This window comes from Gnatocerus cornutus, chromosome 5, assembly GCF_029298725.1.
Source record: "Gnatocerus cornutus isolate USDA-ARS CGAHR chromosome 5, icGnaCorn1.1, whole genome shotgun sequence".
NCBI classification, from domain to species: domain Eukaryota; kingdom Metazoa; phylum Arthropoda; class Insecta; order Coleoptera; family Tenebrionidae; genus Gnatocerus; species Gnatocerus cornutus.
Window position 1 is genome coordinate 16,029,653 of NC_142237.1, and position 23,473 is coordinate 16,053,125.

General features: G+C 40.5%; 5 protein-coding genes across 7 annotated transcripts; 2 read left to right on the forward strand and 3 right to left on the reverse strand.

Moving 5' to 3' along the window:
• Positions 1 to 1,622: 1,622 nt before the first annotated feature.
• On the reverse strand, positions 1,623 to 4,354 carry LOC148175087 (neprilysin-2-like). 3 transcript variants are annotated; one of them, XM_088035815.1, is made up of 9 exons: positions 4,294 to 4,354; positions 4,129 to 4,247; positions 3,895 to 4,081; positions 3,527 to 3,845; positions 3,093 to 3,481; positions 2,892 to 3,047; positions 2,557 to 2,797; positions 2,337 to 2,508; positions 1,623 to 2,289 (listed from the first exon to the last, which is right to left on the reverse strand). In XM_088035815.1, the coding sequence occupies exons 1-9, from the start codon at positions 4,347 to 4,349 to the stop codon at positions 1,700 to 1,702; spliced, it is 2,229 nt and encodes a 742-aa protein (XP_087891941.1). In that variant the 5' UTR covers positions 4,350 to 4,354; the 3' UTR covers positions 1,623 to 1,699. The 3 variants fall into 3 exon arrangements, with proteins under 3 accessions (XP_087891941.1, XP_087891944.1, XP_087891942.1); XM_088035818.1 differs by having other exon boundaries at positions 3,895 to 4,078; positions 4,125 to 4,247; XM_088035816.1 differs by having other exon boundaries at positions 4,125 to 4,247.
• A 1,060-nt stretch (positions 4,355 to 5,414) lies between these two features.
• On the reverse strand, positions 5,415 to 6,280 carry Coq7 (ubiquinone biosynthesis protein COQ7, mitochondrial). Its single transcript, XM_088037593.1, has 2 exons — positions 6,164 to 6,280; positions 5,415 to 6,034 (listed from the first exon to the last, which is right to left on the reverse strand). Exon 2 carries the CDS (start codon positions 6,031 to 6,033, stop codon positions 5,458 to 5,460), a length of 576 nt encoding a protein of 191 aa, XP_087893719.1. The 5' UTR covers position 6,034; positions 6,164 to 6,280; the 3' UTR covers positions 5,415 to 5,457.
• LOC148175089 (bifunctional peptidase and (3S)-lysyl hydroxylase JMJD7-like) lies at positions 6,025 to 7,454 on the forward strand. Its single transcript, XM_088037592.1, has 5 exons — positions 6,025 to 6,151; positions 6,274 to 6,445; positions 6,498 to 6,662; positions 6,713 to 6,876; positions 6,925 to 7,454. The coding sequence occupies exons 1-5, from the start codon at positions 6,097 to 6,099 to the stop codon at positions 7,329 to 7,331; spliced, it is 963 nt and encodes a 320-aa protein (XP_087893718.1). The 5' UTR covers positions 6,025 to 6,096; the 3' UTR covers positions 7,332 to 7,454.
• On the reverse strand, positions 7,340 to 23,446 carry Megf8 (multiple EGF like domains 8). Its single transcript, XM_088037591.1, has 16 exons — positions 20,859 to 23,446; positions 17,378 to 17,728; positions 14,937 to 15,570; positions 14,119 to 14,891; positions 13,647 to 14,071; positions 10,788 to 11,550; positions 10,594 to 10,738; positions 10,258 to 10,545; positions 9,957 to 10,211; positions 9,536 to 9,906; positions 9,277 to 9,490; positions 9,058 to 9,215; positions 8,751 to 9,009; positions 8,421 to 8,702; positions 7,645 to 8,364; positions 7,340 to 7,598 (listed from the first exon to the last, which is right to left on the reverse strand). The coding sequence occupies exons 1-16, from the start codon at positions 23,241 to 23,243 to the stop codon at positions 7,429 to 7,431; spliced, it is 8,193 nt and encodes a 2,730-aa protein (XP_087893717.1). The 5' UTR covers positions 23,244 to 23,446; the 3' UTR covers positions 7,340 to 7,428.
• Spag1 (Spag1 axonemal dynein assembly factor) lies at positions 11,546 to 13,640 on the forward strand (the record flags this gene model as incomplete). Its single annotated transcript, XM_088035436.1, has 3 exons — positions 11,546 to 13,104; positions 13,153 to 13,342; positions 13,387 to 13,640. Coding segments are annotated over exons 1-3 (1,842 nt in total), but the record flags the coding sequence as incomplete, so codon positions are not given.
• Positions 23,447 to 23,473: the final 27 nt, after the last annotated feature.

Here is a 23,473-nt window from a genome sequence, read left to right on the forward strand (position 1 = left end):
AAAAAAATTAATATCTCCAGTTGCACACAATAAAGAAAGTTTAAACCAGAAAGCACGTGCCACCTCATCTTAACAAGAACACTTTTATCATCGCTGTGGGAATATGCAAAAAATGTTGTACAAACGGACGGCTTGTAGGTTTTTTTCATGTTGGTAACAGTGTAGCCTGTGACTTCAACGTGACTTTTTATGTTACAGTACTACCAATAGATTTTAAAATCCTAAGACGCTTGTCTACATCGAAACCTTTAAGTAGCCGGCCCCACAATAATCGATAATTGAGCCCCAAAAAAACGAATTTTCTGATATTTCAGCAATATCTTCCACCTCAATACACACGCCAATAATCGTTTGCAGTAGCCAGCGTTTGGTGAATGTGTCGCTTAAAAAATATTGTCTTTCTAGAAGACAATCGAAGTGGAATTCAAGAAAACGTTTCTTGTTATTGCATTGTAATTTATTTGTCGAAAGACTATATGATCTTGTGTCATTCAAGTCGCTGATTTATAGCGAAAAAGTTTCTTTAAGAAATGCATTATTAAGAACATTGCTGGAAACGATAAAAAAGAATTTGATTGATAACAATGCGCAACAGTACTTTTTTTTTAAATGTAAAAGGGGTTTTTGGATATACAAGACATTCTGATTACGAAACAGTAATTGGTTTTCCAAGATCAGCTCTAGTTTTCGAAAAAATAGCTACTTTAATATCAAATTTCAGGCTAAACCAGATATAAAAAATATTGTAGTACCGAAGTTTTTTCGAATTCATTCAAAACCGATGTTATTCCACAAAGAATGGCATTAACTTTCAGAACAATATCGCTTAGAAGACTGCAGTGACTATCGTCGAAAACGCAAAAATTGGTCTAAAGAAACATGTAAAATTTTATAATTTAACTACTTCGTGAACTTCTGCTTTCAATGTTAGAAAACTTAAAATAAACCATCTTATTTCCAGCACGCCTTGGAAAAATGCTGAAAGTATAAGAGTACGAAGAAATGTTTTCTTGAATTTGAATTTTCTTGAAATTCTAACCATTTGTTTTTCTCAATGCATCAACTCTTTCTACCAAATTTGAACGTTCTACGGGGTCACTTCTAATTCAGTGCCGCAAATCGGTTACGCAGCAGCAAAGCTAAAGCATAGACGAGCGTCAATATTTTTTCAAACATGGGGTAGATAAGTAGTTGACCAAACAATTTGCATCATCTCATTCTTGTAGTGCTAACCAATTAAGCAAGATTCAACTCCAAAATTTGGGTAAAATGAAGCCGAATGACGGATGCCGCAATATCCATGGTACATAACCACGGTTTGCGTTAACGCAAAATCGAACTAGAATTAGACCCTACGTCTACTCCTTCAGGGTGGTTCACTTTTTTTGAAATGCAGTGTATTTTGAATTAAAAAAAACGTTTCAAATTATTCTGTTGCCTTAAATGTACGCTTATTTAACAACTGAATTATCAGTGTTTTTCGATTATTATCCATGAAGGCTCCGGTCCCGAGAAGCACGAATATTCGATATTGTACTGTAATTTAAAAATTATATAATCCACAATACCATCCCATTTTTGCACAATAAAGTTTGACATTGGTGTTAAATAATTAGATAAGATACAAATAATTCAGGTTTATTTATGTTACGTTAACACGACTGTTCATTATGAATTATGAATGTTATAAATTATTGCATTACCAGATTCTGCATTTATACTTTGGGTTCATAGGTGACCCCAATGGACAGTTAAAGTCCCTCCCAAAGTGATCTGAATTCATAAAAGGCACAATAATTCGAAAATAACTAGGTGCGTGGTATCCTGAAATCACAATTTCTTTCAACGTCTCCTTCTTGTATTTCGTACACCAGGTTGTAGCGGAACTTATCCAGAACAATTGTCTCGGTGTATACGGTAATCCCGGAAGTTGCGGCTCCGGTTTATTCCTTGCTAACCATTTCAAATACCCCCTGTATGCAATTTTAATGCCTCCATTATCAGCAATGTTTTCCGCTAAATTTTTTTCTCCATTTAAACTCATTTCAATTTCAGGGATCGTGTAGTTTCTGTATTGTTCGACAAAACATTGACTCTTCCTTCCAAAAGTTCGATTGGTTTCTGGTTCCCACCAGTCAATCAAATTACCGTCTTTATCATACTGTCTGCCACGATCATCGAAACCGTGAGTTATTTCATGGCCAATGGTTCCTCCTACTGATCCATAATTTACGTATTGGGGTCTTTCCGAGTCGAAGAAGTAGTCTTGAAGAATTCCAGCTGGTAGTTCTGAGAAAATTAGTTCATATTTGCACAGAGAAAAATCAAATGATTACCAATCATATTGTCTCTTTCCGAGTAAAACGCATTAACAAAGTAAGTATTCGTTTGGGTTTTCCAATCAGGCTTTATTACTGGTTGTCTTAACTTTTGAACGCCTTTCATGTGGAAGAAATGAGACAGATTAAAGTTAATCTTTATTAAAAGATCGTCGAGGTCCAGCTCCAACTGAAAGCAAAGAAAATAAAGTGTAATTGTTAATGCCGTGAAAGTTACTCCTTGATAGTATTCCTCCACGTTTTTATCGTCCAACAACTCATCAGGATAACCTATTATAGAATTCATCTTTTCGGCTTTAAGAAGAGCGTGCTTCTTCGTTTTTCGGTCCATCCAGCTGATTTTGTGCAGGGTGTCAATGAAAGCGCTTTTAATGTCTTCTGTCAATACTCTCACTTTGCGTTTTTTAGTCTTGTCGAAAAGGTGCTTGATGTGAAAAGAAGAAACGGCAATATCTAAACTAAAAATACAGAATTACAAGCAATTTTAATTGTTTAATTTAAATAACTTGATTGAACTAATCCGTAAACAAATAGATATTTTTTCCTACGTACTTTTGCGCTTGTTTCACACATATTTTCCATCTAGGAGCAATCTGATTTTGTCCGTACACTGTTTTCAAAAAATCCAACTCTTTCTTCTGAAATTCTTCAGGTAAATAATCCACGCTACTTTGAACAACAACCATAAACATATAATTTGCCAAAGTCCTACAAAAAAAGTTGTATACAAATTAGCCGGAAAAACCCTCGAACCTTTTTTTCACAGTAGGCAAAAACTTTTCTAGTTTCTCAAAAAATTTCGGAATCCGGACATTTACAACATCATCAGACGTCAGCATGTGCATTGGTGATAAATAATTATTGATTAGTTTGAGCCAGGGAAACCCCGAAAATTTCCTTTGTAACTCTCGAATTGTAAACAAATTGTACTCTAAATTGGTGTTATTTCGTTCTTCGTAAGTAGTCATTAGTCGTGAATAATCAATCAAGAAATTAATAACATCTTTTGTGTCGGAAATTGCTGTTTGTCTATCAGCACCAAAGAGCACAGCGATTTCAACAGAGTATTTGAAAGTTGCTTTAACAGCAGAGTCGTTAAAACCTTTTCTAAATCTATCAATGTTAAAAGATGGTTGAGACATCTACAAACTAAAATACACAAAACCACCAAGTTCTAGAGGACTTACTGTGAAGATGTGCTTTGTGGAGTTCTTCAAATCAATATCAACATCCATTGACATGAAAAAAAGGATCCTCCATCCGATTTTGTTCAAACGGTACATGACATTTTTCCAGTCAAATAGTTTTTCGTTCCAGTGTGGTTCCAAAACCGGCCAACCCCCCAAATTTTTTATTTCGGTTTTTATAAAATTCAGTGTTTGTTTTTCTGACTTTGTCTTATTCATGCAAGATTTATACACAGCTTTCACCAACTTCAAAGAATGAGGATCATTTTCCCGCATTGGTTCTTCAAAGATGTTCATTAATTGAAGAGATATTTTATCACTGAAAAAAGCCAGTTATTGGAGACACAAAACAATTTGAAAAAGCCTACATGTATTCTGACATAGACGAAATCATGAGTTCGTCATCAGGGATAATAGCATTTTTGATAAAATTCCCACAAGCAAATTTGTAAAAATCGTCGCATGGATCTACAGTCTTGTCGATTTTCTCTAAGATGTTAGCAGCGAATCGAATACACTTCTCTGTCATGCACACATCTTTGCGGACTCCCTCTTCTGCGAAATTCAATTCATTGCGTTATGAAAGACAGTTACTTACCTACTTGGACGGAATGTCATCAAGAGATTTGATGCTAGATAGATTATTACAATAACACAAAAACCACTTAACACAATCAGACATTTTTCGGTTTTGGTGCGTCGCTCCCACCACGAATATTTTCTAAAAAAATCGTACCAAACGAAAGAATAATGTCAATAACTCTTACTTTTGTCTAGAGAGTCCCTCGTCCATTCTTATGTGAAACACTCTAAGTCTTTGCATAAACCTACAATAATTTAGCTTTATTAAGGCTTGTTTTCCTTCCCCCACTTGAAGAGTTTTGAATGATTTTGTCTTGGAAGAAGAGCGACTAGACGCTTAAATTAGATAAGTTGTTTCTCGAGATTATGCCAAAAACTTACTCATCGTGTTAAAAACAGTTCCGAAAATCGTGTTTTACTTTACATTTGATTAATTTATTTATATTAAGTCCAATTTTTGTGACCAAGGTTAAAAATAAAACAAAGAGGCCAACAGCGTTGTTATTGGGAAATTTTCAGTTTCCGTCCAAAACACCAATTTTTCCATTAACTCCAACTAAACCTACGCCTCATTTATTTTTGAAACAAATAAATAATTCCAGTTGCATACAATAAAGAAAGTTTAAACCAGAAAGCACGTGCCACCTTTTCTTATCAGGAACACTTTTTATCATCGCTGTGGGAAAATGCAAAGAATGTTATACAAACGGACGGCTTTGTAAGTTTTTTTCACGTTGGTGACACTGTAGCCGTTGGTGACGGCTTGTAGCTTTTTTTTCACGTTGGTTATACTTTAGGGTGTGGGTTCAACGTGACTCTTTAATAAGGAAAAGTGTGGCTTTAAGTGGTCGGCTCCACAATAATCGATGATTGAGCCCCAAAAAAACGAATTTTCTGATATTTCAGCAATATCTTCCACCTCAATACACGCCAATAATCGTTTGCAATAGCCAGCGAGTGGTGAATGTGTCGCTTAGGAAATATTGTCTTTCTAGAAGAGAATCGGAGTGGAATTCAAAAAAGATGTTTCTTGTTATTACATTGTAATTTATTAGTTAAAGACGATATTACTGAGCACGTGCAGTTGCTTTATGATCTTGTGTCATTCAAGTCGCTGATTTATAGCAAAGAAGTTTCTATAAGAAATGCATTGTTATTAAGAACAATGCTGGAAATGATAAAATAGAGTTTGATTGATAATAATTACTTCTAAAAAAACCTGTTCGCATGCATGATCGATACTTTTTAATACCTGTAATGGGTAATTTCGATTGGGTTTTTAGATGGACTGAAATAAAAACACAAATTTGAATTTGATATTTTTAATTTCAACAAGATAATTTACAGTTTTAAATGACTTTAGAAATGGCAATCGCCCCCTTGCACCCCATCTTGATGGCCTCAGTCAGAGCCTGGTAAAACGGCGCTTGCTCGGCCCCATGATCAATCCCACAATCATGATGCTCCTGTTCTTCATCCCTAAACTGCTTAATAGTCTCCAACAGCTCCTTATTAACCTCAGGATCCTCCATCAGCGTCCTCAACTGATCATTATAATGATCTACAATAACAGTCTCCACAGCCACAGTACACGCCATCGCCGCTTTGTCCCCCAAAAGCGCAGAACCAGCTCCCAAGAGAAATCCTGCCACATTCCACACAGGAGTCATCACAGTCGGTCTCACACGATGCTTTTTGATGAGTTCCTCGAATTTGGCACGATGGCCCTTTTCTTGGTCCCACATGTGTTTAATAATGGGGCCTTTCGAAGTGCTTCCAAGGATTGCCATTTGCCCGGCGTAGATAACATCAGCCCCCAGTTCTCCAGCGTGGTCAACACGAATAATTTCGTGGAGTTTACACTTAGAAGTGGCTGTTCGTATTAGAAACTTCGTGGGGAGGCGGTGTGGCCGAAGCAACGACATTCTTAAAATGTAAACAAAGGGCTGTCAAAACATAACCTTCATTTTTGGAAAACAGTCAAAATTATGAGTAACAAGGTTGTTGAGGAGGCTTTAGAGGTTTTAAAGAGTGAGACCACAGGTGAGGACTTACGCAAGTTTTTACAAATAGTTGGTTCGTTTTTTCGGGTTTAACGTGAGTTTTTGGAGGCGAAAAATACATAACCTCACAATTCTGTTTACAGAGGAGTTTTTCTTTTACAGATCTCTTGCATAATCGCGCTAGTGTCCCGCTACTTCCTGTTGGCAAAACTTTGGAGAAAAAGTGGCCTTTACAGTTTCACAGGGAATATGTCAGTAAAAATTTTCCCGTTTTGATTGAAGGAGGATGCAAAGACTTCCCGGCAGTTTCAAAATGGAACTCCGAATATTTTATGTAAAATTACCTACTTAACTTATGTTGAATTGAAACCGATTTGAAATTATAGGAAAACTATACCAGACAAAGAAGTTACAGTGGCCTTAACACCTAATGGTTATGCTGATGGTATAGCTACCAAAGTCACAGAATCTGGGAAAGTACAATACTTTGTCATGCCCCAAGAAAAGACCATGTCGATGAGGAAATTCTTAACAAAGCTAAAGGATGAGAGGTATTCTTGTGGTCGCTGAGTTCTATCACTCATATTTTCTCTTTTGGTAGACAATACATTTCTTACATCCAGAAACAGAACTCGAATCTAACGACAGATTTCCCAGAAATAATGAACGACGTGGATAAGGAAATTTGTTGGGCTTCCCAAGCCTTCAACAAGAAACCAGACGCTGTAAACTTCTGGATGGGAGACGCCCGCGCCATCACTAGCAGTAAGTTCTTCACCGATCATGTTCCAATACAATCAAGACCTCTTCTAGTGCATAAGGACCCGTACGAAAATATCTACTGCGTGATTGACGGATACAAAGACTTCATCTTAATACCCCCCACAGATTTGCCGTATGTCCCTTATAAAACTTATCCTGTGGGAACATACAAAAACGTAACGACAGACTGTGTTATTGAAGACAGCGGGAAAGAGAAAATTGAATGGGTTACTGTTGATCCTCTCAAAAAGAAGCACTATGAAATGTACCCGCAGTTTAAGAAGGCCACTCAGTATAAAGTCAGAGTGAAAAAAGGAGACTGCTTGTATTTACCAAGCTTGTGGTTCCACCACGTAAGACAAAGCCACAGATGTATAGCAGTGAACTACTGGTACGACATGGATTTTGATGTTAAATATTGCTATTACCAGATGCTGAAACGACTGAGCCAACCTTAACAAAGATAAACATTTAAAAAATATTTATATTTATAAATAAACATTCATCTATGCAACATATAAAACATATAGGTACATATATTCAGAGAGTCAATACTTAAGTAGGAGGCGCCGCGTGTGCGGAGCGCCTCCTAAGGAAAGTCCTTCCTCCTGAAGGAAACTGTCGGACGAGGAGGATTAGAGATGACGCTAGAGCGAGTTTTACGCAGGGGCTCTGACCTCCTGGTAAGCTCACGAAGACTGTTGCAACGGCTGCGAGCCCATCATCTAACAACAGAATGTAAAATTGTGTTAAAATCAAAGAAAATTTTACCTGTGGGTTCCACTGCAACAGGCCTTAAATCACAATGTGCAGACTTCTTAGGTTTGGATCTGGTACTTAAATTTAAGGTAACACTCGCGAACGGCCTTTTCGCCATGTGCAACATTTCAACAACGTGTCTTCGGCGAGCTCTTCTAACATCGGCGGCTTGTTTGGCCTTCCACGCCACAACACAAGCCGCGAGGAACAAAAAGAAACAAGAGAAGAACACGGAGAAAAACACGAAAAGGTCAATATGCAACTGATCCTGTCTCGAGAAAACAATTCCGTACGCAGCTTTCTTCTCCGTGTCTCCACCATCCAACGCTTGAAGCACAAGGAAAAACCTTGTGGATTCGAGGCTGTGGTACTCTTGAGGTAACGTTATCACTAATCTATCTCTGAGGTTTTTGACAGCGAGGATGGTATTAGGTTGAGTTATTGTGATATACGTGCGGAGACCCACCGCTTCACGTTCTAAGAATGAGTCTCTAGTCTTTTGGGATCCGTTGTCCCAATGACCGTATTGAGCATCGAGATCAATACTGTTTAAGCCAGTCGTGGCGTTGGGGTATGCAATATACGTATCGTCATGAGTACTCATGTATACGTTCAAGTTGCCTTGAGTTACGTCAATCATTATTCGAATGTCTACGTTCATAAAACGGGGCTGGATTACGAAGAACACCATCTCCCCGGGGGCGAGGGCCTTGGGCTTTATCTTACACTCATCTAAAACAAAACAGACATTTTAAGAAACTAGTCAACAAGTTTATGAACTGGATTACCAATAGGTTTGGCATCAAAGCACATCTTCGAATCTACAGACATCTGCTTATAGCACTGATGCCCGCTAGTGGGCGTCCCCAAGTATCCCTCTTTGCACTTTGAGCACTGCACTCTCCAACACGGACTTGCAGAGTTCTTTCCAGATCCGCCACAAGCATCACTTTCCGTGTTATTCTTGCAGTTGCATTTATCACCAGTGACAGGATCGCACGTGTCACCATGACCATGGCACTCGCATGGTTTACAAGAATCGCGGTGGTCCTCCGTGCCTCTGAAATGACCTACACCCACAAGTTAATTATTTTAAGACGAAATGATCTTCTACGTACCTCCGATACAATCTTGACATCTACTTCCAGCAGTTTGATTGCTGCATTTCAAACACTTGGCATCGGACTTTGGTCCTTCTTTCAAATTCTTCAAGAATCGTTCTGATTCGAAATCAATGTACTCTTCAAAATCAAGCTCTGTACTGTTATCTACACAAATGGAAGTGTGTCCGTGGCAGTACTCCAGACAGGGCATGCACTGCCCGCCGTCTGAAGGATCTCCCACAAACAACGGTTTGCATTTCTCGCATTGAGTTCCCTAAAAACCGTTTTTTAAGTCAAAGTTAAAGAAGGTGAGACGACTCACCATTGTGTTATTATGGCAAGTTAAGCACTTATCCAATTTATCGGGACCTTCACAGTTAGCGTGGCCATTGCACTGACACTGGATGCTGCAGTTAGCGCCAACATAGCCAAAATCGCACTGACATTTGTTAGGTTGAACACACTGACCACGAACGCAGCCTAGCAAAGCAAAGCAACATCAAGCTAGATCTTGAGGTTATCACAACTGAATACGACATACCCAGAGTACACACAGGCTCGCAAATAGCGGAAGCTGTAGAAATCTTCGTCGAGTTTGTCGGTTTGTAGCCTGGACCACATTCACACTCGAAACCGTCGTCGCGGTCAACGCAACGCTGAGACTCCGACGCGCAATTGTGGTGACCGTTGGTGCACTCGTCTTCAGGAGGGCATCTCTTCCAATGCCACGTGTACGTGTTGTTCAAGTCATCCTCCTAGGTACAAGTTTCAACGACTTGCTGTGAGTGGTACTGACTTACCGATAGATTAACATTAGTGTTGAGATATACGTCGTTGCAGGTACCAAGCATGGGTCTGTCGTTGGATCCTTCTGTACAAATACCTTCGCCGTTTCCTGGACCTGCACACCATCCACAGTGTGCGTGTACGAGACACTCTGAGCATTGCGTAAACGAGCTACAAGGCGCGGGGCAGTATTGTTTATCGTCGGATTCTAAAACTAAACCGCACACTCCGCCAGCACAGTAAGCAGGTTGATAAGCGGCTGATATGCACTCATCTAATTGCGTGGACCATCTGCATTGAGGGGTGTCCAAACAAGTTTCGCAGGAGTTGTAGTGCATGCAGGGTTGTGGACACACTTTAGGGCTGGGCTCATGACCTTTTAACACTAAAAAACAGTTTTAAAGTGGTAATTAGAACACAATAGGAGATTCTTACAAGCAACGCATTCTTCTTTGAAGCAGCTCCAGTCGCAACCGGGAGTTTGTCGGCACTGTTCCATTTCTTTTCCAGAACAATTATTGGGTGAACACTGACTTATGGTAGTCACTGAACACGTTGCGTTCGAAGAACAAGTGTTATCGCAGAAGCGACAACCGATTTGGACGCAAGAAGTGCAATTGGTCATAGATGAACAATTTCGGGAGACCACCGGGTCCGTGCAGACTGTCCCAGGATTCGATATCTTGGACGCTACAAAGGGAAGTTGTACAAACTTACTAGTCTAAGGAAATCTTACCATTAACCGGCGACTCCTGTAAAGGACACTCCTTCGCGTTGGTATGACAGACCTCCGAGAGAATATCATCCCCGACTTTGAAAGCACAATATCCACACCCCGCCATTCTGAAACAGCTATCGCGAGTGGGCCAAAGAGAGCATAAGTCATCTGGTAGCTCCAAGCGAAGAACGGTGCACTGGGAGTCTGTTCCCCAGCCCCCGATAATGTACGCGGCGTCTCCATCAGGTTCTATTGTCATCGCCTGGGCGTAAGTCTGGGTGGGTAACGGACCAACTTTTTCCAAGGCTATCAACAATAATTTAACTCGTTGTTAAGAGTGAAAATAGGAATTACCTTCCGACATTAGATTGATCCAGCGGTTACAATTATACGAATAAGCGTAAAGTGTGTCGCTTATATTCCATGGGAATATGCGTCCACCCATCACAAACATGAAATTATCCGTAGTGACGGCAGAGTGGAAAAATCGGGGTCGGGGCTACAATTACGGATTAACAGTGCCTTGGATTTCTTTGTGGTAAACTTACCAGATACCAAGTTCCGGCACTCAGTTCGTTTAGCTCGATCCAGACTTTAGTATCGTAGTTGAGCATGTAGAGTTTGTTGGACAATCGGGACTGTTGTTGCTCGTAAACGTACCCCCCAAAGACATACAGACAGTTAGTTTGAGCATGAAACACTGTACTGTGCCCGAAAATTCCATCCGGACCTTGTCCCTTTGTACTCCACGCTTGCCACTCTTCCTTATCCATCCTAAACTCCCAAACAACTTCATGAGAATCAGTCTGCGGTGAAATCCCTCCAATTAAAATCAGACTCTCCGCTGTGGCATTACGATAAGACGTCAAAGTATGACTCGACAGTGGTGGCGGCCACACAGTTTTATTTTCTATTTCCACCCAGCGCTGATTCTGGATGTCAAAGTACCAGAAGTCGTTTAAAGTTCTATTATGCGCCGACTTCATCGGTTTTGTTAAACCTCCATAGATGTAGATTGCTTGTTTGGAATGTATGATATCACCACCATGGAAGTAGCGAACTAGAGGCATTTTCGCGTCGGTGGAGTCGACCGTGACTTGCATCCATGTACTGTTACGAGTGTCGAATAAGCGGATATCGTTTAACGGACCATGGGAGAGAGAATAGCCACCGAACATCCATAATGAGCCTCGACGATCTGAAGCGAGAGAATGGCCAAAGCGAGGGAGGGTATTTCGGAGATGTTCCACGTTGTCGGCTAAGCGGATCGTGTTGAAGAGCTCGGTGAAGAGAATCTGCGTCCCATTAGCCCTGAAAGCAGAAATTCGTCGTATTGATTACTGCATTTTTCTACTGTTGTTTCCAACTATACCACTTCTTGTGTTTGATCAATACCAAAACCTAGCAACTTAAAAAATAAACCCAAATCAAACGTAACATTTGACAGTTGCACTGAATGCAAAGAAAATGGTTCTGCAGAGTGATTTAAAGAAAATAATTGACCCTGAAGAGAACTACCCGAAAGTAAAACACGACTCTCTAATCGATAAGTACAGAATCCCAATCCAACACTTTGAATTTTCATACATCGAGACTTGCAAAGACGGAAAAGAACTAGAAAAGATCGTCCAAGTGTTGAGATCGGGCGAAGAAGGACATTTCCCTGACCTCATACGTTGTGCAGAAGACCGTCTCGCTGTGATCAAGCCAAAAAGTAAACTCCTGAGAAAACCATGTCCGGTTTTATCCAAAGAACATCTCAGTCGAAACGAGAAACAGGAAATCACAAACGATATAGCGCGATGGGTTTCAAAAGTCGCAAAAGACGACGAAGAGCTCGCGTTTTTCAAAAACAGAAGACCTGCAAGTGCTGTTCTCCCCGAAGTTCGAAAGCCGAATGAGTCGATACTGCAAGAAAAGACTAAAATGAAACGAATTAAATCAACGGACTACTCTTCGTGGGATAAGTACGACCCTGACACAGAAATCCTGAAAATGGATCTAGAAGAAGAGAATTTGAAAAAATCCGTACTTGAAAGGGAGAAAAAGTGTACGACAAAAAAAAGTGTTCATTTCAAAGAATTTACCACTGACGCCGAAGCGCTACACGCTGCAAACTACGAAAAAGACAAAGGTAACGAGTTTTACAAAGCCGGTGATTTTAAAGAAGCTTTAAGGCACTACACCAACAGCATTAACTGTAAGCCAACGCTCGCCGGTTTTAACAACAGAGCTCTAGTTAACATCAAATTGAAAAAATACAAGAACGCGGTCGGCGACTGTCACTCAGCTTTATCGATTGAACCGAATACAAAATCGCTGTTACGGAAAGCTCAAGCGCTAGAAGGTTTGGGAAAACATGCGGAAGCTTTAAAGAGCGTCGAGGAAGCTATTCAAAACGACCCTAACAACACTCATGCTCAGGAACTTGCAGAGAAATTTAGAAGCCTCTGTGGTACTATTGCGAGACGCACCAAGAGGTTCGTGGTCCAAGATGTTGAAAAGAAAAGTGTGAAAAATAAAAGAGAAGTGATAATCCCAATTCCGGGCACCAGCAAAATGTCGCCACCACACTTCATCACGTGCTCAGATGGAAATAGTGCTAAGATTAAAGAGTATACCGTTCAGGCCAACACGGCTAATCAAATAGTTCATTTGGTTTCGGTGGATTCGGATGTTGATGAAGATGACTCTTGCACGGTTAATCATTTGGAGAAGATTTGTAGCAGTAGTAGCATAACGAGTAAGAAGACGAAAGTGATCACGGAACCACGAGCGGACGAAAATGAAAGGAACCGCCCAATTGTTATCCAATTTAATAATCAAATAGAAGAAAAACTGGCAAATCAACGTGTGACGCAACAGGTACCAGATTTTTTCGCAATGCACGTAACATGACTCTGTTGCTTCCAGCACGCAATTAAACAAGACAAACACGCAGGTGGAGAACCGTACATAAAAGAGAACGAAAATATTGACATGCTCCAAGATATCAACTCTCCGTTCAACTTTCTGAGAGGGTGGAATTCGGCGAACATCGATAAAACGTTGGAGCAACACGCTGCGATATTACGAAGTATCAACATGGATAGAATTATTGAAGGTTGGTACCGATCTAAAGCGCAACATCTCAAACTTGGTTTTCAGTAATTGGATGCAAACTCGATAACGCCATGTTTAGTACGATGTTAAAATGTTTGTGTGTCCATTTCGCCGTCCCTGGAGAAGTAGATAGACTCTCTACGGTTCTCCGCAACATCGTAAACCTCCCGCGTTTCGACATAATCGTAATGTTAATGTCAGCAGACGACCAAAACAATGTTAACATTTTGGTAAACTTCTTGAAGCAACACGGAAAACCTCTGTCACACGACGTACTTAATAAATTTTTTAATAATTATCTCTACCTTATATCGCAAGATGGTCCAACCCAGCCAGCTGCACAAATGCATCGTCCGTAGGCTTTATCGCAGACTCCTTGGTGTCGCGTAAAACTGCAGTTTCTGGGACAGATGACTTCTTCGCAATTGAATCCTACTAGTCCTTCTTCACAAACACACTGTCCACGCACACACACTCGAGGCGACTCGCAAACGTCATCACAGCTTAAGACTTTGTACATCGCGCTGAAACCTTCGCCAAGTAGACCCTGTTTGTAATGTACAGTCAGTTGGCCGGTTCTTGATTCTACGACAGACACTGGGAGAGCTTCATCTGTACAAAACGCGGCGGACAAGGCGCTCTGGCTGCCCATGTCGACGAGTTCCGGAAGGCCGTCATAGACGTAGACAGCGTTCTCGCCGCAGGTTACGTTTAATTGACTAGAATTTATCTGTGGAGAAAAAGAATTAAAATTGGTTGGCTTAGTTTCTGAATTACCTGTAATTGGATGATTGGGGTACCGAATTCGATAGCTGGTTTGATTATCCAGAGACATTCTCTCGTGGGAGAGCCTCCCCAGGGGGCCGCATAAGCTTGCATTGAACTGATTCCTTGTCCCCGGGACTCGTCGAGGACGCCCCTGGCTTCGCATTGATAATAACACTGTTTCCCATTTCTGGGATCCCCGTAATAATTGAGTTTACAACGATCGCAATGGTCACCTTCTGTGTTATCTTGACAATAACACGTGCCGGTGACATTATCGCATTCGCCCATTTCTTTAATTCCATGGCCGTTACATTCGCACTGATGGCATCCTTGTTCAGTTGTGGCATTTCCGTAACTCCCTGGTTTGCACTCTTCGCAGAACTCCCCTGTTGTCCATTCCATGCACTCCTCGCAAATACCTTCACCCTCTGGACACGCGGAGTGGTTGTTACACCCGCAGTTCTTAGAGCAGTCATCCCCGTACCACCCCAAGTTGCATTTACAGGCGTAATCCGGCTCGCCTTGACATTTCCCGTGGACACAGACGTTGTAACATGTCCGGACACAGGAAGTGCGGCCGTTTCCGATGTAGCCCTTTTTGCAATGACAGCTGAATGATCCGTCGGTGTTGGTGCAGATAGCCTGAGGGTGACAATCATGAAGTCCTAATCCACATTCGTCGACGTCGGGACACTGGGCGTAGGCCCATTTTGCGTCAGGAATCCCCAAAGCCTCCGAGCAGTTCGTGTGTGGATTATTAAAATCCCCTTGTACGCACATTCCTGAAACCACATGGTAATTTATGTGCATTATAAGCCACGTTTTACCTGTCATCGGATTAGACGCGTTGTAACACCACCCACAACTCAACGAACTCAAACAGTGCGAACAATTAGTATGCAGAGAACATGATTTGCACTGCTCTTCGGCTCTTGGCGCCGGTAGCAAGCTGTTATCTTGTGCTGTAACCAGAGGAAACGCTTGGTCTAGCCACTCCCTACACAACCCGAATTGGTATTCGCTTGTGTATACTGAAAAACTGAAACATTGCTGAGTTGCTTCGCACCAAACGCATCTCCCTTTCTGTTCGAGACAAGAGGAACAATCCGGGCGTTTATAACACGGCGTTGGACACTGCTCCACGTTTGTAGCTGCTTCGGCTTTTTGGACCACACGGGAACATTTGGCATCTTCAATTGACCACTGGCATAACCCAGACGACACGCAGCTTTCACAAGAGATGTAATTAGAGCAGTTGGAACACGCGCTTGGTTGGAGCGTGAGATAACGCCAATAGCCGTCTTCGCCAGTGCAAGTGATGCTTTCGTCTTCGAGACGGGACACACATTCATTGTTTGCTTCGCACCAACCGCATTGGGAGTCGGTGAGGCAGTAGAGACAGTTTTTGTATTGAGAGCAAGTGCCGTTGGCGTAGGGTTTCAAGTATTCGAACGTAAAGACCTGCAAGAGTCGTGAAGTGACGTTTATCATCATTAAAATTCAATGCATGTGATAATGATAAAACATTTTTGCAATAACAATATAGGAGGACATCATGAATGAATAAACAGGTACCCAAAAACAGCGGGCCTGATAAGCTTCTAGTTATAGATAAGAGAGGTTTCGACAATTATTTTCGTTTCTATTCGTTAAAAATGAGTATTGGTGGATAACAGCGAACAAAATGCACAGGTGGAAAGATTAAGCGTGAGAATTAACTATTAAAGTTGCCGCTTTGATAACCTTTATTACATTTAATATGTTCTTTATTATACAATTAAAATCTTATTAATGCCACGTAAACAATATAATGAGGAACAAAAGTGTCTGAAGAAACTGTAGAAAATCGCCCAAGAAAGTTTCGTCACGTATTTAACCGAATTCCGCTTACTCCTTTGACAACGTGATTTTCGTGATTTACGGTTTCGGCGTCTAAATATTACAGTTCTTTCAACTTTTGTTACTGAGAACGGAAGTTCATTACGAATAAAAGTTTGTCATTTTTGATAATCATTATCCTGCATGAATATACAAAAAAAAAATATCTAAGAAACACAATCCAAACAAGAAAAAATGGGACATCAACTAATGGGATTTCCAAAGAATATTTTTTGGGATTGTAAGAAAAGAAAAGTCCCAACAATCCAAAGATTCATTGCACAATTGATAGAAATAGTGTTACCTAACTATGGCTTTAGTTGTTTCAAAACTTTGTCTCCAAAGACATTAAATCATTCCGATTTCACGTATTAATAACTATCAATGCAACTTGATTCTAAAGTTGATCTCGTCAAAGGTTTAACTCATAAAAAAGAGCCGGGAAAGTTGAGTAATAAAACAAATTCCACTTTTATCTCGTTATTTTTCCTCGGTGAATTAATTGCATTTTAAGGCCACATAATAAGTATCAAAGGTTAATAGGAATTTAAGCTTAGGAAAAACAAGCGTAACCTTTACACAACACGGTGTTGGTGATACCGATAACATTAAAATTATGCCCAATTGAACAGAAACTTCTAGGACAGCAATATACTAGGACATTGTCAAACAATGAGTACAGTAACGTTGTCATTGTTAGCAACACATTCCCATAAATCATAAACCGTAACGCTAACACAAGGTCTTTAAGAAAAGTGGACAAAATAACGTGTGCAATACCGAAGACACGTCTGGTATTTTAGAAAAATGGGTGCAGAAACTGATACGAAACTTTCTTCTTTCGAAATGGATATGTCATCAAGATCTGTACCCTAGAAATAGTGATATTTGGCCTCATAAGTAGTTTGAAACGTCACCGTTCAGGTAGTAATTATTACAAACTCAAGGATATCCAGTAATTAATTCCACATTGTTTATACAAAAAAACGTATCATAAAGGGCATTTAAGTGTCTAAAAAGATAATAATGTATCACTACACCTTGGACCAGATTCGAATAAATAAATGGGACTTGTAAATACGATTTCACAAGAAATGTTAAATGATGAATACCCAGAAAACGTCGTCTTTCAAATACAATTATAGTAGTTATCATAACATTTATGCAAGTAATTTGCATCAAATTACGTCAATCCAAGTAAATAAAAACCTGCTCAAAGTTTTCTTCGCGTTAATTTACAAGAGCACGGTAGCAACTGCCATTACTCATGGAAATAATATTAATTGATAGCTTCCTCCAAATGAAATTCTCCAACTCATACAAATCACCACGAGCATATAAACAGATTAATTATCAACTTCAGGGTCATCATTAATCCACAATAGCTCACCTTTGGTGTGTCCTCAGAATCTCTATGATGTTGCAATTCCATTTTGCTCTGTTGATGGCTATTGTACGCTCCTAAATTGACGATTTTATGGGACTCGAAATCCACAGAGACGTTATTGGAAGTTTCGTTAATTGGCCATTTTCTCAGAGTACAATTCTTGTTTTCAGCCGAGACGTTCGCAACTAAATTATCGGAAATTTTTAACGTAGCGCTACAGTAACTAATGCAGACGTTCAGCATTTCCTGCCAATCAGAGGGTAAACACAAGAAGCCCAGAAGTCGCGCCACCATTTCACCCCCGGCTGTGGCGTCCACCCTCAACATTGGACTGGTAGGGCTGTTGAAATCCACCTGAAACAACATTCACAAATTGGCTAATTCGATTATATAAATTCAGAGCGAGTCAATGCAATTTTAACTGCCTGACACAATTTAAGGAAAGAATTCGTGGGTCTGAGCAGTTTTCTACAGCAACCTTCGGCGGAGAAAAATGCGCGAATTCGCCCTTTTGAAAATGTTTCTATTGAAAAGTCATCCGGTTGTATTGTGAATAGAATTTGCCCAAGGCTTTGCCAATACCAGATCGACTTAGAATAAACCTGATTTCGAACGAAAGCGAAAAATTTTATGATGCAAGTCGAGTCAAATTTTGGCGGAGGTCAGACTTGATGACAATGGTCACGACATAAAGTGGACTTAAATGTGCTAATCAGAAGTGAAAATTGGATAATTTTACATCACATGTTTCTAACTAAACTAACTAAACCGCTTATTATTGAAAATGACCGATAATGATATAATTTAATATCCAACGAATTTAGTACTATAAATCAATAACTGTCACCTATTTAGCCGAGCCTTTCTGCCTTTAGATGTCGGTAGAGCTTTACAATTCTGTACAACGCAGATGTTCCCTTAAAATTTCATTAAAACCCTGCATAATTTACAAGACGCTGCATAAATATTATATTCAATAGTTTTAAGGTCAAGAACGACTTAGAAAAGACTGGAAAATGGAAAATCCATAAGCTCCCAACGCACAGGTATCGTGTTGTTTTTATTATTCGATTATAAATCACGATGCAAAATATGTTTTATTAAGTTGCTTTTCAAGTTCTCTCTAATTCAGGATGCTGTACGAGTTTTGTTTACGTTTGTAAGCATATAGAATGAGATTCCAATTCTAAATATTTAAATAAGGTATGACAAAAAGTGGAGTGGAAAGATTTGAATAATTCAGTTTTAAATCTTTATTAATTTAAATAAACAAATCGGAGTTAATTACAGATCTATAAGTAATAAAAATCAGCTTTTGATTTATTTATTGCGGCGAAATCAATACTTTGCCGGGTCATTTAATAATCTAATTATCAGTTTGAAACGAGTGTATCAAATTTAAAAAAGATTTCCGGGACCACATAAAATATTAAAATTTCCTTTACAATCTTGAGAGTTGATAGAATGACTTTTACGAGAATGTTAACGTTCGAATTAAACTTTCATGGTTCAAATAAGAGTTTATTACCACTCAAGAGACAACTGGAATCGTTCTTTCGAAACAAGCGGAGCTGAAAACCGCATCAAAATCTTCTTTTTCGCGGCTTAAGCTTATTGAAAATTTAAACATAATCTTCGCTTTTAATACAATCCTTATAAATTAGCAACGTAATAATGCACAGTTTACGAGCTTAGTCTGTGGCCTCCTGCTGCTGGTAATTATGTGTGCTACATTAAAATTTGCAAATAGCTTGTGACAAACGAAGGTGTATGCATGTTAGAAATTCATCAGTTTCAGGGCTAAATTTGAGCGCATACCGAGCCAACAACGATTCTAATTATACGGAAGAAAAACTACCGTCTGCAAGAATGCAGGGTTGGCATTCAAATCGTCCTTTTTAAATCAGAACACGTCGTTACAATTTGTAAGGGAAAACTTCCGAGACGCAAAAAAATATTTCTTATTATTTAAACCGGTCGATTCGTTTAAAAACTTTAGAATTGTGTAGCGCGGTGATTTCAACGTTCTGGAAGTCAAATAGCGGCGTCGAAGTTAATTTTTTCAACGTTCAATTTTAATCGTGTTTTAAAGTTTTAAATAACATCGAAAAAGTTTTTCGACGACAAAAACGTAATTCTAGCAATGAAGTGGATAATACAATTTACAAGCAAAGCTGTGAGACATGCCGGAATCTTCCAAAAAAATCACAAGATTAGATAAAATAGTTATCATTTAATCAGCGGATTTAAAGATCCACCCTTTCTTCATTATAAAATGGAGAATGTCAGTAAAGTCGCACAGAGAATTAATTCATTGGCTCGCATTATCTTTATCGAAATACTTTTTATAACAAAAAAAGCGAGCAAAACGACCAACTCGAACGCTGGAATGCCGCGTAACTTTTCATTGGCTAGATGTACGGAATTCTGTTGTTTATTCGCTAAATTTCTAAGCTAATTAAAACATGTACAAAAAAAGAATCAATTCATTGGTTCTCAGTGCATTTATCAAAGTAGTTTTTATAATAAAAAACGTACAAAATAACCAACTCGAGCGCTTATTTCCTGTGTTACTTTTCATTGGCTACATGTCAGTTGTTATTGGCGGCTATGTTTCTAAGCCACTCCGTTGGGACATTTTGACAAAAAATTTCGAAATTTGGTGTTTTTTACTTTAATGTTTTAATAACAACTTACAAAATAAAGTATTTTCCCCCTTTCCATTTGAAAACTTAACTACATAAAACATGTCCATGAAACAATTACAGACGTTATTAAAGGAGTTGACCATGAAATTGAAACTTATACACCTGAAAGAAAAACTCGTGCGAACAACAGTTTTAGAAAGAAAATGAATTTGAAATAGAACGAAACCTTCAGTGAAATCAATAATTAAGAAACTCATTTCTTTTATTGAGTAGGTTCTACCAGAATTTAATGTTTTGAATAGCGTAATGGTGGTAGCCACTTTTTCAGTTTCAACCCTCGGGGGAGTTTTTGTAACTTTTCCCCCAGAAAAAGAAACAAGACTGCATTCTAAAAAGCCGGCAGCTTTTACTTCAAAAATGAATTACTCGCTCGGAACGAAACAGCATAAAGTGCACCACGAAAGAGCAGATGGTGTAATTACAACAGTAATGAATTTTCCAACACTCTCGTTCGGTCGAAAAACTAAAACTCGGAATGTTCATCCAAACTACAGACATTCAAATAAAATAACTTGAAGTAATGATCGTGTAATTTATCGATGATTCATAAATAATACAGCATTATCTACCTATCCAAAACGTTGATGTTTTTAAAGCTGAACATTATCGGTAATAGCTGCCTATTTTAGCTAAGCGAATTTCGCACCGCATTAGAATAAATCGGCAATCTTCTTTATTGCCTCGCAGGCCATGACTGACCAAAGGTTACATTGCCGCTTTCAAGGATCCTCGATTTTGCTCGTACATCCGCAGTGCAATAAATCTCGTTTGCTTACCGTCGTCGCATTAATAATAGCAACGTGATCCGGCTGTGTAAAGTTGACGGGATGATGATACTTCACAAAGGTCAATCCCGGTCTCATATCCAATTCCCGGCACTGCTTTGGTTCGACGACTTCCGTTCCCTTGGGACCCCACCAACCGGGTATCTGACTGGGACTATCCTCCCTCAGTCCACAAACCCCGTAGTTGTCGTCCTTGTGATGGCAACGGGCGTTCTGCACGCACCAAGTGCATTCCCCCAACCCGAGTTTATGCGAGGCTGAGATTAAAGGGAGAGCTTCTGGACGAACGTGTCCGTGGATCAAACAAGAGTGGCAGTCGCCCAAAGCGGGGCACACTCCTGGGCATCGGGTGGTTTGTAAATTCGTCGTGCAATTAGCGCCAATCGTACGACCGTAGCATAATTCATCGGCGGAGCACCAGCCGCATTCGGGATCTGCGGAACATTCGCCGTAGTTTCGATGGCGAATGCAAGCGGATTCTGGGTCATACACCTCGCCTGTGCGAGCTGCGATCATTGGGGGCACCGTATAAGCTAGGAGATCACCGTTTACGTTGCCGTGATAGCCCCCCACAAGAAGTAACGTGTTACCATTACGAACAGTAGCGGCATGGGCAAACACGCCTTGGTGTTTAGGATAGCGCGAATCATTGGTTTTACCCAGAATCTCGGGATTTACCCAAGTATGACATCCTAAGTGATACAGATACATTTGATTGTCGTAGCAGATCTCTTCTTTGTTGTGGCGGTGTGAATATCCACCAAACACAATGAGGTAGTTGCCGAAGATGTTGGCTGTATGAAAAGCGCGTTCTCTGGGGACGAATTTCTCGCGGAGATGCTCTCTAGTGTAGTGGATTTCAGTCCAATGACGACTATCGAGTTGGAAAGCGAACATGCGATCTGATAACTTTGAAAATCGAGCAACCCCGGCTACAATCCCGCCGTAAACTAAAAGGGAGTTGGTCGGAGGGTGATATACAGTAGTGTGAGCTACGACTCGAACGTCCAATTCTTTGCCCCCTCGAGGTCTCACCTCTTCCCAACTCTCCTCACCATCGAAGGAAAGTCTAATCTTAAATAATCGTGACGAGAATTCCCCATCTTCGGTGCTCCCGCCAAACAAGTATATATCATCTCCGGCTGCTGTTAAAGTATGCCTGGTCAAAGGAGGGGGTTGTAATTCTGATAAGAGAGCTCTTTGATGCCACTTTCGGGAATGAACGTCGTAAAACCACAAATCGTTGGATAGGCTACCATTTTCTACTTTCCCCCCGAAGATAACAAAGCCGTCACTTAGAGCACACGCCGCGTGGCCGTACCGGGCTTTAGGCTTATGCCCATCGGGTATCCGCGAGTGTCTTTGTCTTCTTCTGGTGAACACAGTCGCGTTATCGTTCACAACAGCGTACAGAGAGTTCCTAAAGAACGACTTTGGGGAGTTCAACCCCCACTTTTGCTCCCAATCCGGCCCTGCGTGCTGTATGAGCCTGGCAACAGCACTGGGATTCACCGAACTAAACAACCCCTTATCTGGAAGTATCTGCCCATTTTCGTCCCTCCAAGTACTGTTCCTGAAGCTGTATATTTCTAACGCGCTGAGAATGCGATTGAGATTGTACCCCCCAAAAACGTAGAGAGAGTCCGTCAATTCGATATACACTGCGGTGTGGGCCGCCCTCGGTTGGAGGCCCCCTTCAGAATGCGACAACCAATGCCACTGATTCCCTACATTATCCTTTTCATATAAACCACAAGACTGTCCAGAGTACCCAGGTTTGCACACACACTGTCCTTTTTCGCAGTGGCCTCTTCGAGGATGTCGCGAGCTTCCACAGTTATGCGGACACAACTTCTTGGAGCAGTCATAACCCCCCCAATCGTCACTCTCGCACACACAGACATGTTCATAACACAGCCCATGGTTGGAACAGTTGTTGGGGCAGTCGGTTATGGAAAACTCAGCCCGGAAACCGTCTAGAACGTAATTCGTGTCGCTGTAAAGCAGCACAAGCATGTATCCTGAAGACGCTATAACTTGTTGCGGCTCTGTTTTGCCACTAAAGCTACCAAGAAGAGGCGATCTGAACGAGTCACCATCGTAAACGAAAACGTAGTCATAAGAGCACTCAGTGCCCATACTTCGGAAACTCAAAGTGATGAATTTTTTACTGTCGTTGGCCTTGATTAGCCACTCGCAGTGGCTGTCTTGAGTGTAGTTCGAGCCGACGGGGCCGTCGGTGATAACGCCCCAAGAGTTGGTGAAGACTCGACGGGTTTTGTCGCATGGCACAAGATCCACGGCCGCATATCCGACCAAAACAAATAAACACACCACTATTCCTGTTAGAGAGAAATTGATTATCTGTGGCCGCATATTGTCGCGATGAGCAAATTTTTATTGCGTAATTGAGGAGTTGAGCATTTTAATGGCCATTATTGCTTTTGATGAGTACAATTGGTCACGTAGGAACACTACATGTTACAGACACACTACACACACATTTTAAATCTTATCGTTTAATGCACGCATAATGTAAATAATGTCAAGCGACATTGACATTACGATGAAGAACACCAACTCTTGAGAAATTAAAGCCCCATGCA